Source organism: Sander vitreus, chromosome 14 (assembly GCF_031162955.1).
Source record: "Sander vitreus isolate 19-12246 chromosome 14, sanVit1, whole genome shotgun sequence".
NCBI lineage: Eukaryota > Metazoa > Chordata > Actinopteri > Perciformes > Percidae > Sander > Sander vitreus.
This window is the reverse complement of record NC_135868.1, coordinates 2,422,822-2,437,716: the sequence shown is the minus strand read 5'-3', so window position 1 is coordinate 2,437,716 and position 14,895 is coordinate 2,422,822. Positions and strand designations below refer to the sequence as shown.

General features: G+C 41.1%; 2 protein-coding genes across 2 annotated transcripts in view; both read right to left on the bottom strand.

The window, feature by feature from the left end:
• Positions 1–3,838, bottom strand: part of LOC144528564 (uncharacterized) — a 34,060-nt gene extending 30,222 nt beyond the window's left edge. The window contains exon 1 of the mRNA XM_078267236.1: positions 3,029–3,838. Coding sequence (XP_078123362.1) covers positions 3,029–3,745 — 717 coding nt within the window. The 5' untranslated portion in view covers positions 3,746–3,838. The remainder of the gene's footprint in view (positions 1–3,028) is intronic.
• Positions 3,839–6,355: 2,517 nt separating this feature from the next.
• On the bottom strand, positions 6,356–13,949 carry LOC144528581 (uncharacterized). Its single transcript, XM_078267257.1, has 2 exons — positions 13,705–13,949; positions 6,356–7,333 (listed from the first exon to the last, which is right to left on the bottom strand). The coding sequence occupies exons 1-2, from the start codon at positions 13,895–13,897 to the stop codon at positions 6,456–6,458; spliced, it is 1,071 nt and encodes a 356-aa protein (XP_078123383.1). The 5' UTR covers positions 13,898–13,949; the 3' UTR covers positions 6,356–6,455.
• Positions 13,950–14,895: the final 946 nt, after the last annotated feature.

Here is a 14,895-nt window from a genome sequence, read left to right as displayed (position 1 = left end):
CTTCTTGTCTCTTTCACATCACTGTCAGTTGAATGCGTCATCAGCTGCTGTAGTTCTACTATCAGTCCACTAGATGGAGCCAGGAGAGAGAGAGAGAGAGAGACACACACACACACACACACACACACACACACACACACACACACACACACACACACACACACACACACACACACACACACACACACACACACACACAATCACATTTTTTTAATCGGAAATGTCAGTTAAAAGGTGTTTTCACTGTTGATTATTTTAACTTTTTTACTGTTATTTTTAACTTAAATAAATACATCTTTTCTAAAAGAAATACACAAATGTTTAAAATATGAGGGAGTTTAAAATATACTTTAAATTAAACTCTTTAAAACCTCATCTGGCACTTTGTTTCAGAGTAAGTTGAACATAATTAAAGTGTTTGAACTAATTTCTTTTAATAAATATGTAACTGCGTCAGGAGACTCTCCTCCCAGCGACCTTCGACACAGTTTACGGCTCCACTGACGCATATTGTCACTGGACAACTAACAACAATCGCCATGTTGTTGTTGTGTACCCATCAAATGACCACAGCAAACAGTCCAATGGCCTTTCTATCCATTTTATTTCTATGCGAGGACACCATGAAGACTCCAGAGAAGAAAAAGAAAGCCTTTATTTATCCCGTGAGGTTAGTACAGTTGCACACACTTTGAACACAGCCCTGAATTACAAACATGCTCAGGACCTATACATGCTATCACACTAATGGAGAGATGTCAGAGTGAGGAGGCTGCTCCTTGGAGGAGCGCCCCGAGCAGTTGGGCGTTCGGTGCCTTGCTCAATGACTCTGATTATATGACAGACATTACAAGACAAAACAAAACATGACTAATACAATATTTAACCCTTGTGTTGTCTTCCTGCAACGTTTTTTTTTCTGGGTCAAAATTTAAAATTGAAACCTTTTTTTTGTTTGGCGTTTTTGCGACACTTTAGTTACTTTTCTCGATGTTGTTTGCAACCTTTTTGTTATGTTTTTGGCGATTTTTTTCTGCACTTTATTTACGGTTTTGTCATTTATTTATTTTTTTAAGTTTGAAGGGTTTTTTTTGTTCTTTTTTAAGCTTTTTCTGACATTTCTGTCACTTTTTTTTCCAACGTTCTTTAATCATTTTTTTTCAAATATATAAGATTGAATAAAACACACAATGAAAGTAGTAACCTGATCATTTATTTTACTTGTGAAGAGTGTTGTATGGAACCATCCATGTTATGTTTTGACAATTTGGTTGAAAGAAACCCAAATTTCTGATATAGAAACCTTTTGAAAATGGGTCGATTTTGATCCCGAGGACAAAAGGAAGGTTAAAATAAGAGTGTACCACACAATATAATGTCTTCTTCTAGTGTCTACTTAAAGGGGTGATAGAATGATTATATAGGGTATTTCACACTGTTCCTTAAGGTCTCCTAATAGGGTATGTAACATTGGTTGGGCTGAAAAATAGCCCGAATGCTATTTTATTAGGTCCCTTAACTACCCTGTGAATATGGCTCTATTTGGAACAAGAGCTTTTCTTCCAAATATGGTCTGCTCATGAATATTTAGATGAGCTGCGTGCTGATTGGTTTGAGTGAACCCCATAGAAACACATTGGAGACGAGACAGCAGGTCTCATATTTCAGACACTGCAAAGGTATACATTGTTTGTCGAGCTATTTCGTTATTAAATTCACTTCTGAGACTTTTTTATGCGAGAAATCAACTATATAAAGCTCAAATATGGGCCGTTTTACGAAAATTGATGGCTAATTTCAAATTTGGTAAGATGTGTCAGACTTTAGGAGCTCCACACAGTCTGATGAGAAAGCGGCAACCTCCATACCCAGTGAAAGTCACCGTTTCTCGGTTACTGGACGACCGAGGCTCGCTGCCGGCATAACTAGAGTATATTAACAGTTTGAATTTGTCACGCCACTTATATTACACCTACTCCAAGGTCTTACAAAGCTAACAATGGTGTCAGATTTCAATTTAATGCATTTTTGTGAACATTAGGGGTTTCGTTAGCTGCTACTGTCCCTTCAATCCTATGTGTACAGATCGCGCAATTTTCGTAAAACGGCACATATTTGACCTCTACATAGTTGATTTCTCGCATAAAAAAGTCTCAGAAGTGAATTTAATGGTAAAATAGCAGATGAACAATGTATACAAATTCTGAGATCTGCGCGACCTGTTCAGAAGACTACCTGACCTCAGATCAGTGGTGTAGCCTATGTAAATGTTTGGGCGTGCCATAGATAGAGACTAGCAGGGGCGGATTGGCCATCTGATCAGATTGGTGTAAATTTGTTAGAAACGTGTGTTCTTTAAAAAGTAGTAAGCATTGTTTGCCAGTTAAAAACATGTTACATAAAGGTACTGCCTATATTATTTCACCATCTGTACACAAATGTAATTAGTGAATGCACGTGTCTGTAGGTGGGGCTGCATGGGTGTGGTAATGTGGGCTGGTGTGGCTACAGTGCCAGGGCTGAATTTTTGTCCCAGTCCGCCCCTGGAGACTAGAGCCAAGTTGACGAGTTGACGTCAACTCGGTGGTAAGTTGAGATTCTTATTCAACTATGAATAAGGTAAAATCGGTTTTGCATTGTATCACCCCTTTAAAAGTCACAAACGTTATTCCATGTCATCAGTCTCAGGTTCAGAAGAGTCTCCAGTCTGGTCTTCAGTCTCTGGTTGTAAAAGTGGATGTGAGTTCCTGGCTGGTTCTGGTCCTCCACAGTCCTCTCCATCAGCTTCTGTTTCCATCTGACCAACACATTTATGTGTTTTGACATGAGAATGCCAGGCAAATCTTTTGTTACAAACACTGCAGCTGAATCTTTTCTCTCCTGTGTGGACTGCCATGTGTGACCGTAAATGTCCTCTCTGTGTAAAATATTTCTTACAAACTGAGCAGCTAAAAGGTTTTTCTCCTGTGTGGACTATGGCCATATGTGACCGTAAACCTCCTCTCCGTGTAAAAGATTTCTTACAGACTGAGCAGCTGAAAGGTTTTTCTCCTGTGTGAGTTTTTATGTGTGACCGTAAATGTCCTCTCTGTGTAAAAGATTGCTTACAGACTGAGCAGCTGAAAGGTTTTTCTCCTGTGTGAGTTCTCATGTGGTTCTTCAGGGTTCCACTATGAGTGAAAGATTTATCACACTCAGAGCAGCTAAAAGGCTTCTCTCCTGTATGAGTTCTCATGTGTATCTGTAAACTTCCACTCTGTGTAAAAGATTTCTGACAGAATGAGCAGCTGAAAGGTTTTTCTCCTGTGTGAATTATCATGTGTAACCGTAAATTTCTAGACATTAAAAACGTTTTCTTACAAACTAAACAATTGAAAGGTTTTTCACCTGTGTGAGTTATCATGTGTTTCTTCAGGGTTCCACTATCAGAGAAAGCTCTACCACACTCAGAGCAGCTAAAAGGTTTTTCTCCTGTGTGGATTCTTATGTGTCTCTTCAGGTGTGGCTTGGTGCTAAATCGGTTCCCACACTGAGAGCAGCTGAATGTTTTCTTACATACTGAATCATGTTTCAGAGAGTTTAAAGCTGACTGAGGTTCTCTGGTCTCCTTCCAATCAGCACTGTCATCAGTCTCAGGTTCAGAAGGGTCTCCAGTCTGGTCTTCAGTCTCTGGTTGTAAAAGCGGATGTGAGCACATGGCTGGTTCTGGTCCTCCACAGACCTCTCCATCAGCTTCTGTTTCCATGTGTTGAGTTTGTCTCTGATGAAGCTGTGAGGACTGAGCTTCCTCTTCGTCATCTTCACTCTTCACAGGGACAGGAGTGAATGGGAACTTGGTGATATCAGCCTCCTCCAGCCCTTGAAGCTGCGCTCCCTCCTGACTGCTCCCCAGTTCCTCCTGTTCCTCTTTAATGTGTGGGGGGGGCTCTGGCTCCTGCTGGTCCACACTGGAGCTACACTCCTGCTGCTCAGGGGGAACCTCTTCTTTAACCACCAACAGCTGCTGAACATCTGCAGGAAACACATACAGAGAAATGTTGTGGAACTGTATCTTATCACCTGGATTGTGATTGTTATAAAGAAATACTGGTTGTTCAGTCAGTTACTTAGGTTACATCTACACTACTAGTCTTACTTTTCAGCCTTGGAAAACTGTTGGAAAGGCTGTTGACTGACATATTAGGGCCCTCTTGTGGTGAAATAATGCAACTGCACTGTTGAGTACAAAGAGGCACAGTCAGTAATTAAACTATATAGTATACTAGTCACTATGTGTGACTATATAGTGTTAATTTCGTCAGACGAGACTAAATATGTTCGTCAACGACCTTTTTTCCCATGACTAAGACGAGACGATAAGACTGCACCATTGTCCAAAAACTCTGACTAAGACTAAATTAACATGCATTATTGTTGATGAAAAAAAACGAGACTAAAATGTTTTGCATAAAATAAAAACTAAGATAAAATCTCTCTTCATTTTCGTCTATAATCGGCTCTACTTTTTCATCATGAGATTCAGCTGTTACTAGGGTTGGGTACAGAGACCCGGTGCTAATATGGCACCAGTGCCTTAACGACGTTATCTACCGGACCGAATAGCAACGCGGATTTCGGTGCCACTTAAATGTCTGTGCTTCTCTCTGATGCTCCTAAACGGACATTTCAGGCAACCGAAACATCGCTGTGTGTCACGTTAGTTAGCACTACACTTGGCAGCAGGTAATGTTAGCCTAACGTTAGTTAGCAGCTGGATTAAACACAGTTAAAATACTGATAGCTAAACAGTGTAAAGGGTGTCTGTATTTTACAGGGCGTACGACAGTCTGTAGCAACAACACAGATGTTGCGTTCACTTGAAACTCGCCTTGCCAGCCTCGTGCTGCATTCAAAGTTATTGTAAAATACCCTTGTCCCATCCAGTGGTTGTTTTTGTCGTTTAACAGGAATTTATTGGTGAAATAAGGAAGAGTCTCGATATTTGGTCACATTTTACGTACAATGATATTGAAAAAAAATCAGAATGTGTCATAACTATTTGACTGAAATGGTTATCAGAAATAATCTAACAAATAATTTGTTAGACAAATGACAACAACAAAAAAAGACAAATGTTTTGACTAAAACTTGACTAAGATATATTGAGTTTTCTTTTGACTAAAACTAGACTAAAATGACTTGACTAATAAAAAAAGAAATGTGAACGACTAAATATGACTAAAACTAACAAGGACATTTGGCACAAGACTAAGACTAAATAAAAGATAGGTGACAAAATTAACACTATGACTATATGTAACTTTTTAGTGTTTCTGTAACTGTCATTTTCATATCAGGATCTTAAAAGGTGCTCTAAGCGATGTCACGCATTTTTTGCGGCCGTTGAGACTGAAACACAACCCCACAGATTCTTAAACCAAAACGGGTCAGAAGTGTTTCCAAATGTCTCCGGTTTAGGGGCTCGGAAACACCAGAGCAGGGGGAATGAGAGGGGGGAACACCAGAGCAGGGGGAATGAGAGGGGGGAACACCAGAGCAGGGGGAATGAGAGGGGGGAACACCAGACCAGGGGGAATGAGAGGGGGGAACACCAGAGCAGGGGGAATGAGAGGGGGAAACACCAGAGCAGGGGGAATGAGAGGGGGGAAACACCAGAGCAGGGGGAATGAGAGGGGGGACACCAGAGCAGGGGGAATGAGAGGGGGGAAACACCAGAGCAGGGGGAATGAGAGGGGGGACACCAGAGCAGGGGGAATGAGAGGGGGAAACACCAGAGCAGGGGGAATGAGAGGGGGGAAACACCAGAGCAGGGGGAATGAGAGGGGGGAACACCAGAGCAGGGGGAATAAACCAGCTTCTCTAGAACTTCCGTTTTTTCCTCTAAAACCCTGTTAACGTTGTTCCTACCTTTCTCTTCATCATCTTTACTCTTCACGGGGACAAGGGTGAATGGGAACAGTTCCTCCTCTTCCTCTTTAATGTGTGGGGGGGGCTCCGGCTCGTCTTCTTTAATCGCTGCAGGAAGCAGAACAGGAAGAAAACAATCAGAGAATCTGCATGTAGAGGAAGATTTAAACCAGTGTCAAACATTCAGTCATCACGATTAAGGTCTGATACCGCCTATATAATCTCTCTGATACAGCCTAGATAATATCTCCCTGTTTAGTCAGTACTGTTAGCTATTTTATGTTTAGTCAGTACTTTTAGATAACTATATCAAATGGTTAGACAGTACTATTAGCAACTGTGACTTGAAGCCAAATCTTTTCCTACACTCAGAGCAGCTGAATGTTTTCTTACGTCTTGAATCATGTTTCAGAGAGTTTAAAGCTGACTGAGGTTCTCTGGTCTCCTTCCAATCAGCACTGTCTGCAGTCTGGTCCTCAGTCTCTGGTTGTAAAAGTTGATGTGGATGTGAGTTCCTGGCTGGTTCTGGTCCTCCACAGTCCTCTCCATCAGCTTCTGTTTCCATCCCGACCAACACATTTATGTCTTTTGACATCAGAACGCCAGGCAAATCTTTTGTTACAAACACTGCAGCTGAATCTTTTCTCTCCTGTGTGGACTACGGCCATGTGTGACCGTAAAGTTCCACTCTGTGTAAAAGATTTCTTACAAACTGAGCAGCTGAAAGGCTTTTCTCCAGAATGAGTCATCATGTGGTTCTTCAGGTTTCCACGTTCAGAGAAAGCTTTACCACACTCAGAGCAGCTAAAAGGCTTTTCTCCTGTGTGAGTTCTCATGTGTTTCTGTAAATCTCCACTCTGTGTAAAAGATTTATTACAAGCTGAGCAGCTAAAAGGCTTCTCTCCTGTGTGCGTTATCATGTGTCTATTCAGACTTCCCTTGCAGCCAAATCTTCTCCCACACTCAGAGCAGCTGAATGTTTTCTTACATCTTGAATCATGATTCAGAGAGTTTAAAGCTGACTGAGGTTCTCTGGTCTCCTTCCAATCAGCACTGTCTGCAGTCTGGTCCTCAGTCTCTGGTTGTAAAAGTTGATGTGGATGTGAGTTCCTGGCTGGTTCTGGTCCTCCACAGTCCTCTCCATCAGCTTCTGTTTCCATGTGTTGAGTTTGTCTTTGATGAAGCTGTGAGGACTGAGCTTCCGCTTTGTCATCTTCACTCTTAACAGGGACAGGAGTGAATGGGAACTTGGTGATATCAGCCTCCTCCAGCTCTTGAAGCTGCTCTCCCTCCTGACTGCTCCACAGTTCTTCCTGTTTCTCTTTAATGTGTGGGGGGGACTCTGGCTCCTGCTGGTCCACACTGGAGCTACACTCCTGCTGCTCAGGGGGAACCCAATCTTTAACCATCGACAGCTGCTGAACATCTGTAGGAAACACAAATTGAGGAAACTGGGACTTCAGACAAAACCAAGACAACTGCATCATTCAACTACTTGCCTCCGTTTAGGAACAATTACAACCCCTGACACTTTCATAACTCACAGTGTAACTGACAGTGGTGAGAACAAGATTTAACAGGAAGGTCTGGAAGTCTTACTGTTAAAAGCATGTGCATTTCAGTTTGTGGGGTAACCTTATGGAATGGACTGATCAATGACATCAAACAGAGCCATAATATCATTCAGTTCAAAAATAGATTAAAGACATCATTACTTGACCAATACAGAAAAGAATAAACTGAAACAGGATTGGAATTTGTAATTTAAAAAGGTATTGTTGTATATCGTTTATTGTAAGACCGAAAGATTGTATGCTGTATTTGCATATCTATTTACTTTGTAATAATATGATTTTGTGAAATAATGGGCTGGACCAAATAAGCTATTTGCTACCGCCTGCTCCTTCTCGAACTAATCCCTTTTATATTTTTTATTTTGTTTTTTTTGTTGTTGTTGTTAGATTCTGATTGTTTGCGTTTTATTTTATGTTTTTAAATTTTTTTTTGTCTTGCAACATTGTTGATTGTTCGAGATAAATGAAATAAAATCCTTATAGCCAAACTTTATGTTCTTCTGTTTATCTAAAGTGCAGAGACTTATTTCTCTACCTCCCATTTCAGTCCCGGATTTGGAGGTCAGAGGTCAGATGGAATGATAGTCAGAAGGGCTAGTAATTCACCCCCTCCCATGTGCTGTAAACTGGTCAGGGCTGTTAATTATACACCCCATAACCTGTTATGGGATTATTTTTGTGTCTTTAATTCCAAGCAAAACTTCTCAAGTATCAAACAAACAAACATCACTAACTCAAGCAAAAAAAATTGTCACCTCAAAAGGTAAAACTTAAAATTTGCAAACAAAACATTTGTGTAGTCGTAAACTATTGGTCTTTTATTCGTTTGATATTATGGCTGAATCCCATTTCTCTGTCTTAACCCTTCGTCTTACCCCTAGCCCTTGTCCCTTGAAACAGAGTGGTAAGGGCTAGGGGTGAAAACATACCCCTATGAAATGAGACACCACTTGGTTACGGTTACGTCATCATACATACTTAGGTCTGTTTGCAATAAATATTTTTATACACACTGCATGGTGTGTTGTATATCTGTTTCAGTTATCACTGTTTTGAATGTCATTGATGTTCAGAAACACTTTCATTGGTAACAAAAATCTGTCTTTATTGCCCAATAAAGTAAACATAACAGGCAAAAACATTATATAAAATATATATATATTTTACAGAATCATTACCACCTATTAGAACCATAACTTATATGTCACACACATAAAAAGGCACTGAAATGTATAAAACAAAAAAGACACACAAGACCACAAAAACTACAGCTATTCTGAAATTCCAGACCCCAGTCTGATGCCATTTCTTTCATTAGTGTCCTGTATCATAACCAACAACAATGTACAGGTGCATGAACAGGAATGAATCACACATGATTACAATAATACAGTACCAATACAATAATGAATGGCTACAACATGAACGCAGAAACTTCTGCTCGTTTTCAGCCCGAAAGTGGATCAACTGCCGGGTTTCCTCCTTCCTGTGTGATACAGGACGGTATATGTAAAGCATGTATGGTTGTCTCCAAAGCAAGTAGTGTTATACACTGATATCAAACGAAATTCGCTGCTAATGGAGTTTAGTTAAAACTGTAGACATGCATGGAGTCCATTCAAGGCAGAGAAATGCGGGACTGTTGTGCAAATCAGCAATGTAACGTTAGCGTAACGTCAGTTTTGCTCCCAACTTTTTCGTTTGCGCTCACAAAGTCTTTGTTTTCAATTCTGGCACAAACCTCTCGCGTGGGCGGGTCTTACAGGGGTGCGTCCCCATTGGCTAATGAGTTTTGGATTACGTTTGAGTGACAGCTTAGTGCCTGCCTGCCCTGACGTTTCAGTGCAGCTAAAGAGATTTTGGAGGACACACAAACCCCTATAAACAGCGGATTCCTACAAGATTAATAAAGTCTAAGTATTGATCATATATATTGTCTGTGATCTACGTTGCAAGCATGATTATTAGATGTTTGTTGTTTCGTTGTGTTAAGTTACTAGTTAGCTAGTAAAGCTGTGTAAGTCAGCATTTAACGTTATCTAAAATAAATGCTAGCCAAGCCAAGTAACTTTGGCTTACTGTAGCTACGTTACTGAGCTAATTTGCCATGGGAATCATGTATGCTTAGTGAGGCCTTACTCAATGGAGCTGTATTAATTATTGTCTGTAGAACAATAAAACATTGTGGGACCTGCAGGACCCGAGCAGAGCTACGATGCTGTCCCAGGTAGGTCAGTAACGTAGCTATATGGTCTATTATGAAAAATTATTATCCAGCAAGGGTATTGGTTAAGTTGTACAATGTAGAAGCTGTGAATATAATGTATTATATCTAGAGGTTGACACATACATTAGATAATGTTCCATCTGTACGTACACTGTTTCTTCTTTTATTGCTCTGCTGCAAGTTGGCAGATAACTGACATATTTTTGTATATCTTAACACTGTAAATTTCAACAATGTTTAGAATGAATGCATATTTTTACTGTTGTCCAAACTATGTACTTTAACTAACAAGCCAGGCCCTTGACAAATACTTTGCTTAGTAATCATTACTGTTTGATGTGATGTGCATGGCTGATGAAGCTCAGGTCCTGCTGGCTGCCCTGGACCACCTTGGCAGATTACCCAAGGGAAAAGCAGCATTGAGAGATGATTTTATGTGTACCCCATGCCAATCTCTAGGTATGGTGAAGGGTATGTGATGATGGGGGGGGTATGGTGAAGGGTATGTGATGATGGGGGTATGGTGAAGGGTATGTGATGATGGGGGGGGTATGGTGAAGGGTATGTGATGATGGGGGGGTATGGTGAAGGGTATGTGATGATGTGGGGGTATGGTGAAGGGTATGTGATGATGGGGGGGTATGGTGAAGGGTATGTGATGATGTGGGGGGCCAAGGGACCTTTATCAGGATCATAGTATCCTGGATCCATGAAATAACTGGCCTTTCAAAATAAAAGTCTGCCTGCCTCTATGGGAATTTAACATTGGGGTGTACTGACTTATGCCCCCTGTATTTTAAGGAAGAACATTTATTTATTTACGATACATTATTCATTCACAAAGAAAATTGGTGTCCTTAAAGGTTGGATTTTTCCTAATTTTTTTTAATTAAGACATTAACATCAATTTCCTAAAGATGATTTTTGTATTCCTCTTTTTAGTCAAAATTAGCATGGGTGTACTCATTTATGCTGATCAGTGTATGATCAATACTTACACTTTATTAATCTTGTAGGAATCTGCTGTTTAGAGTAGTTTGTGTGTCCTCCAAAATCTCTAACGTTAGCTGCACTGAAACGTCAGGGCAGGCAGGCACTGAGCTGTCACTCAAACATAGTCTAAAAACTCATTAGCCAATGGGGACGCACCCCTGTAAGACCCGCCCATGCGATAGCTTTGTGTCAGAAGCGCAAACAAAGACTTTGGAAGCGCAAACGAGAAAGCTGGGAGCAAAACGGCAAACGTGATGGAGAGAGAGCAAAAGACTGATCACTGAGAAAGAAGCAGAGGGAACTGGAAACTAAAGGACATAATAGAAAACGAATAAAAGACCAATAGTTTACGACTACACAGATGTTTTGTTTGCAAGTTTTAGGATAAAAAAAAAAAAAAAATGATAGGAACGTCACGATAATCAGCACCTGACGTAACCGGTGCTTATCTCTAGACCAGGCAAAGTTGGTGCTGAGTTGGAAGCTGTTTTCTTGGCCCAGAGCCAGGTTTATTTGTGTGGAGCAAAGAACTGGTTCAATATTATATGCACTGACTCTGAACCAGCACCAGAACTGCCTTGGTGGAAAAGACCTAACAGAGACAGACACACACACACACACACACACACACACACACACACACACACACACACACAGAGAGAGAGAGAGAGACACAGAGACACACAAAAACACACACACACACACACAGAGAGAGACACAGAGACACACAAAGACACACACACAAAGACACACACACACACACACACACACACAGAGAGACACACAAAGACACACACACACACACACACACACAGAGAGAGACACAGAGACACACAAAGACACACACACACACACACAGAGAGAGAGAGAGACACAGAGACACACAAAGACACACACACACACACACACACCACACAGAGAGAGACACAGAGACACACAAAGACACACACACACACACACACACAGAGACACAGAGACACACAAAGACACACACACACACACACACACACAGAGAGAGACACAGAGACACACAAAGACACACACACAAAGACAGACACAGAGACACACACACACAAAGACAGACACACACAGACACACACACCCCCACACTCTAAGCCTCAGTTGTTACAATACTGTGCTGTTGTGTTCCAAGGTGAACATCACTACTATGTAACCATCACCTATACAGTCAGCAGGGGTTGTAGCTGATTCCGTGGTCTGTCCCGGGACCATGGTCTCTGGCAGCGACCACTGGTTACTGCCACTAGGGGGCGCTAGAGACACTGGTCGCGACCAGCTCCTCAGTGGTCTGCCCTGTGGTCCCTGTGGTTTGTGAAGCGGCTTTAGTATTTTCTCCCCTTTCCTGTCATTGTGGCAGCACTGTTAGCTGGATAAATGTCAGAGAGCATAATCTTTTGTCTATAAAATACACTATATCAGATACATTATGATTATTATTGTTATTATTATTGATTATGAAGATCCGTGTGGTCAGGACCAGCTGGTCTCTGGCACAGACTAGTGGTCACAACCACTAGGGGCGCTAGAGACACTGGTCGCGACCAGTGGCACAGCGGTCATGACAACATACTCACAGCGGTCATGACAACATACTCACAGCGGTCATGACAACATACTCACAGCGGTCATGACAACATACTCACAGCTCATGACAACATACTCACAGCTCATGACAACATACTCACAGCGGTCATGACAACATACTAAAAGTCCTAAGAAATCCTAGTTGAGGAAATATGTTTAATTCTCATCAATGCAAGATGTGTGCCAGCAAGGTCAGACAACAATACGCCCCAATGGGGCTATTTTATTCCTTTACTCCTATCAAAATAAAACTTTACACAATGAAAGTACACATGACAAGTAAAAATGTTTGTATTACAAGTTTCTTTGAAAATGAATATGAATAAGCAAATGAGCTATACACTCATCGAATATGCCCAAAATACAGCCAAATAGGCTTAATTTTTTCCTTTACTCCTACCACAATACACTTTTACATAGTAAAAGTATACATGAAAAGTAACTTTTTTTGTATTACAAGTTTCTTTTGAAATGAATTTGAATATGCACATATAACCCCCCCATATATAACCCCCGCAGGATATCTGTGGGGGAATGTCATTAGGTAAGGGTTGTTCGCAAATAAAAAAAATTATTTAGAAAGCAGCTGGAGGCAAGATTGTGCAATCAATTCTTAATGTCAATATAAAGATTTTTCCAAGAAACTTGTAAAACAAAAATGTCTAATATTTGACAGACAAAAGATAATGATTTTTATTTATTCATTTTTTACATTTATTCAGCACAGTGTTGCCAACACAATGAGAAAGGGGAGAAGGTGTATTAAATGTACAATAACTACTCCAAAGACCACTCAGTGACTGGTCAAGGCAACAGGCAGATGACAAGGACCACAAGACAGACCAGTGTCTTTAGCGCCCCTAGTGGTAGTGACCACTGGTCCGTGCCAGAGACCATGGTCCCGGGACAGTCCACAGAATCGGCTACAACCCCCTCTCTATACAGTCCTAAGGGAATACCTATTAAATAAAAACCTTTGTTTATCTAGAAAACAGCCCCGAAATCACCATCACCAAACCCACCAGACTCCATGTAAATAATCAGGACTTTTAGCGTGTATAGAGCCAGCATATCTCCACATGTAAATGTGTGAATTAAGGGTTAATTTCAACCAAACCAGAGTGGTGATTGTTGGAACAGTGGAAAGATGAACCAAGACGGCTTTTGATAGTTTTATTGTGTTTCTGTCCACTTTGAATGCAGTGTGTTTTACGATGATAAAAGTACTGATTATTTACATGGAGTCTGGTGGGTTTGGCGAAGGCCCGTTAAAGAGCGAAGATTACAGTAGATCTTATGAATAAATGCTTATTTACATCCGTCCTATCGTCATATCGTTGCTGAGAGAAGAGATGACAGGAAGGAGAGAAAGATCAACTGAAGGTTTAATGACCAAACCTGCTCTGTGTAACCGAAGCTGAGGGTTGAAAACAGCGTCCAGTAGCTCCCGTTGTCGCTCGTTCTCCTCTTTTGAACGACAAAGTTCCTCCTCGTACTCTGCTATCGTTCTTTCAAACAGCCCAAATATCTCTTCAGCAGCCGCAGTTAGTCGCTGCTCCACCAACGCTCTCAGCATCTGGACTTTACACATTTTACCTCTTTCTCTACACAACAAAGACGCTCTGCTAACACACCTTTTTGATAGACGCCATCTTGTTCAAAGTGTGAAGTTAGCCGCAGTGAAGGCTACAGCTTCCGGTGCAGATTAGTTGCTGAGCTTCAAAATAAAAGTCCGGATGTGTTTTAGGCTAATTTGAAGAAGGAAAAAAAACACAGGAAGATAAATGATAAAAGGTCCCATGACATGGTGCTCTTTGGATGCTTTTATATAGACCTTAGTGGTCCCCTAATACTGTATCTGAAGTCTCTTTTATATAGACCTTAGTGGTCCCCTAATACTGTATCTGAAGTCTTTTTATATAGACCTTAGTGGTCCCCTAATACTGTATCTGAAGTCTCTTTATATAGACCTTAGTGGTCCCCTAATACTGTATTTGAAGTCTCTTTCCCTAAATTAGCCACTAGAGCCAGTCCCACAATGAGCTTTCCTTAGTATGGGCCATTTCTGTGTCTGTAGCTATTGAGGAGGAGGGGGGGGGCAAGGTGGAGGGTGGGGGTGTGGCCTTGACCAACTGCCACTTTGCTTGTTTGAAAGCCATGATGTCTCTCTCTCGTGGGGGGGCCAAATTCTCTGGGCGGGCAAAGCAGAGAAAGGGGAGGTAACCTTTCCCCTTATGACGTCATAAAGGGAAGATTCCAGATCGGCCCATCTGAGCTTTCATTTTCTCAAAGGCAGAGCAGGATACCCAGGGCTCGGTTTACACCTATCACCATTTCTAGCCACTGGGGGGCCATAGGCAGGCTGGGGGAACTCATTAATGTTAAAAAACCTCATAAAGTGACATTTTCATGCCATGGGACCTTTAACATACACGTTTGAAGAAAGACAAATGCATTTTCAGAGCTCTGTGAAAACAAAGAACCAAATTAAAGATGATGGTAGTTTGTTTCTTTTCTTTTAAAGTGTCAAACAGAAGACAGAAGGTTTAATCTTGGAGTGTAAATGTAAAATGTCAACAGTGTTTGTTG

Excerpts from the sequence above, each read along its gene's own strand:
- LOC144528581 (XM_078267257.1), bottom strand. The coding sequence starts at position 13,897 with ATGTGTAAAGTCCAGATGCTGAGAGCGTTGGTGGAGCAGCGACTAACT. Across the intron at positions 7,334-13,704 it reads GCTTCGGTTACACAGAGCAG|ATGTTCAGCAGCTGTCGATG; the intron begins GTTTGGTCATTA and ends TGTTTCCTACAG.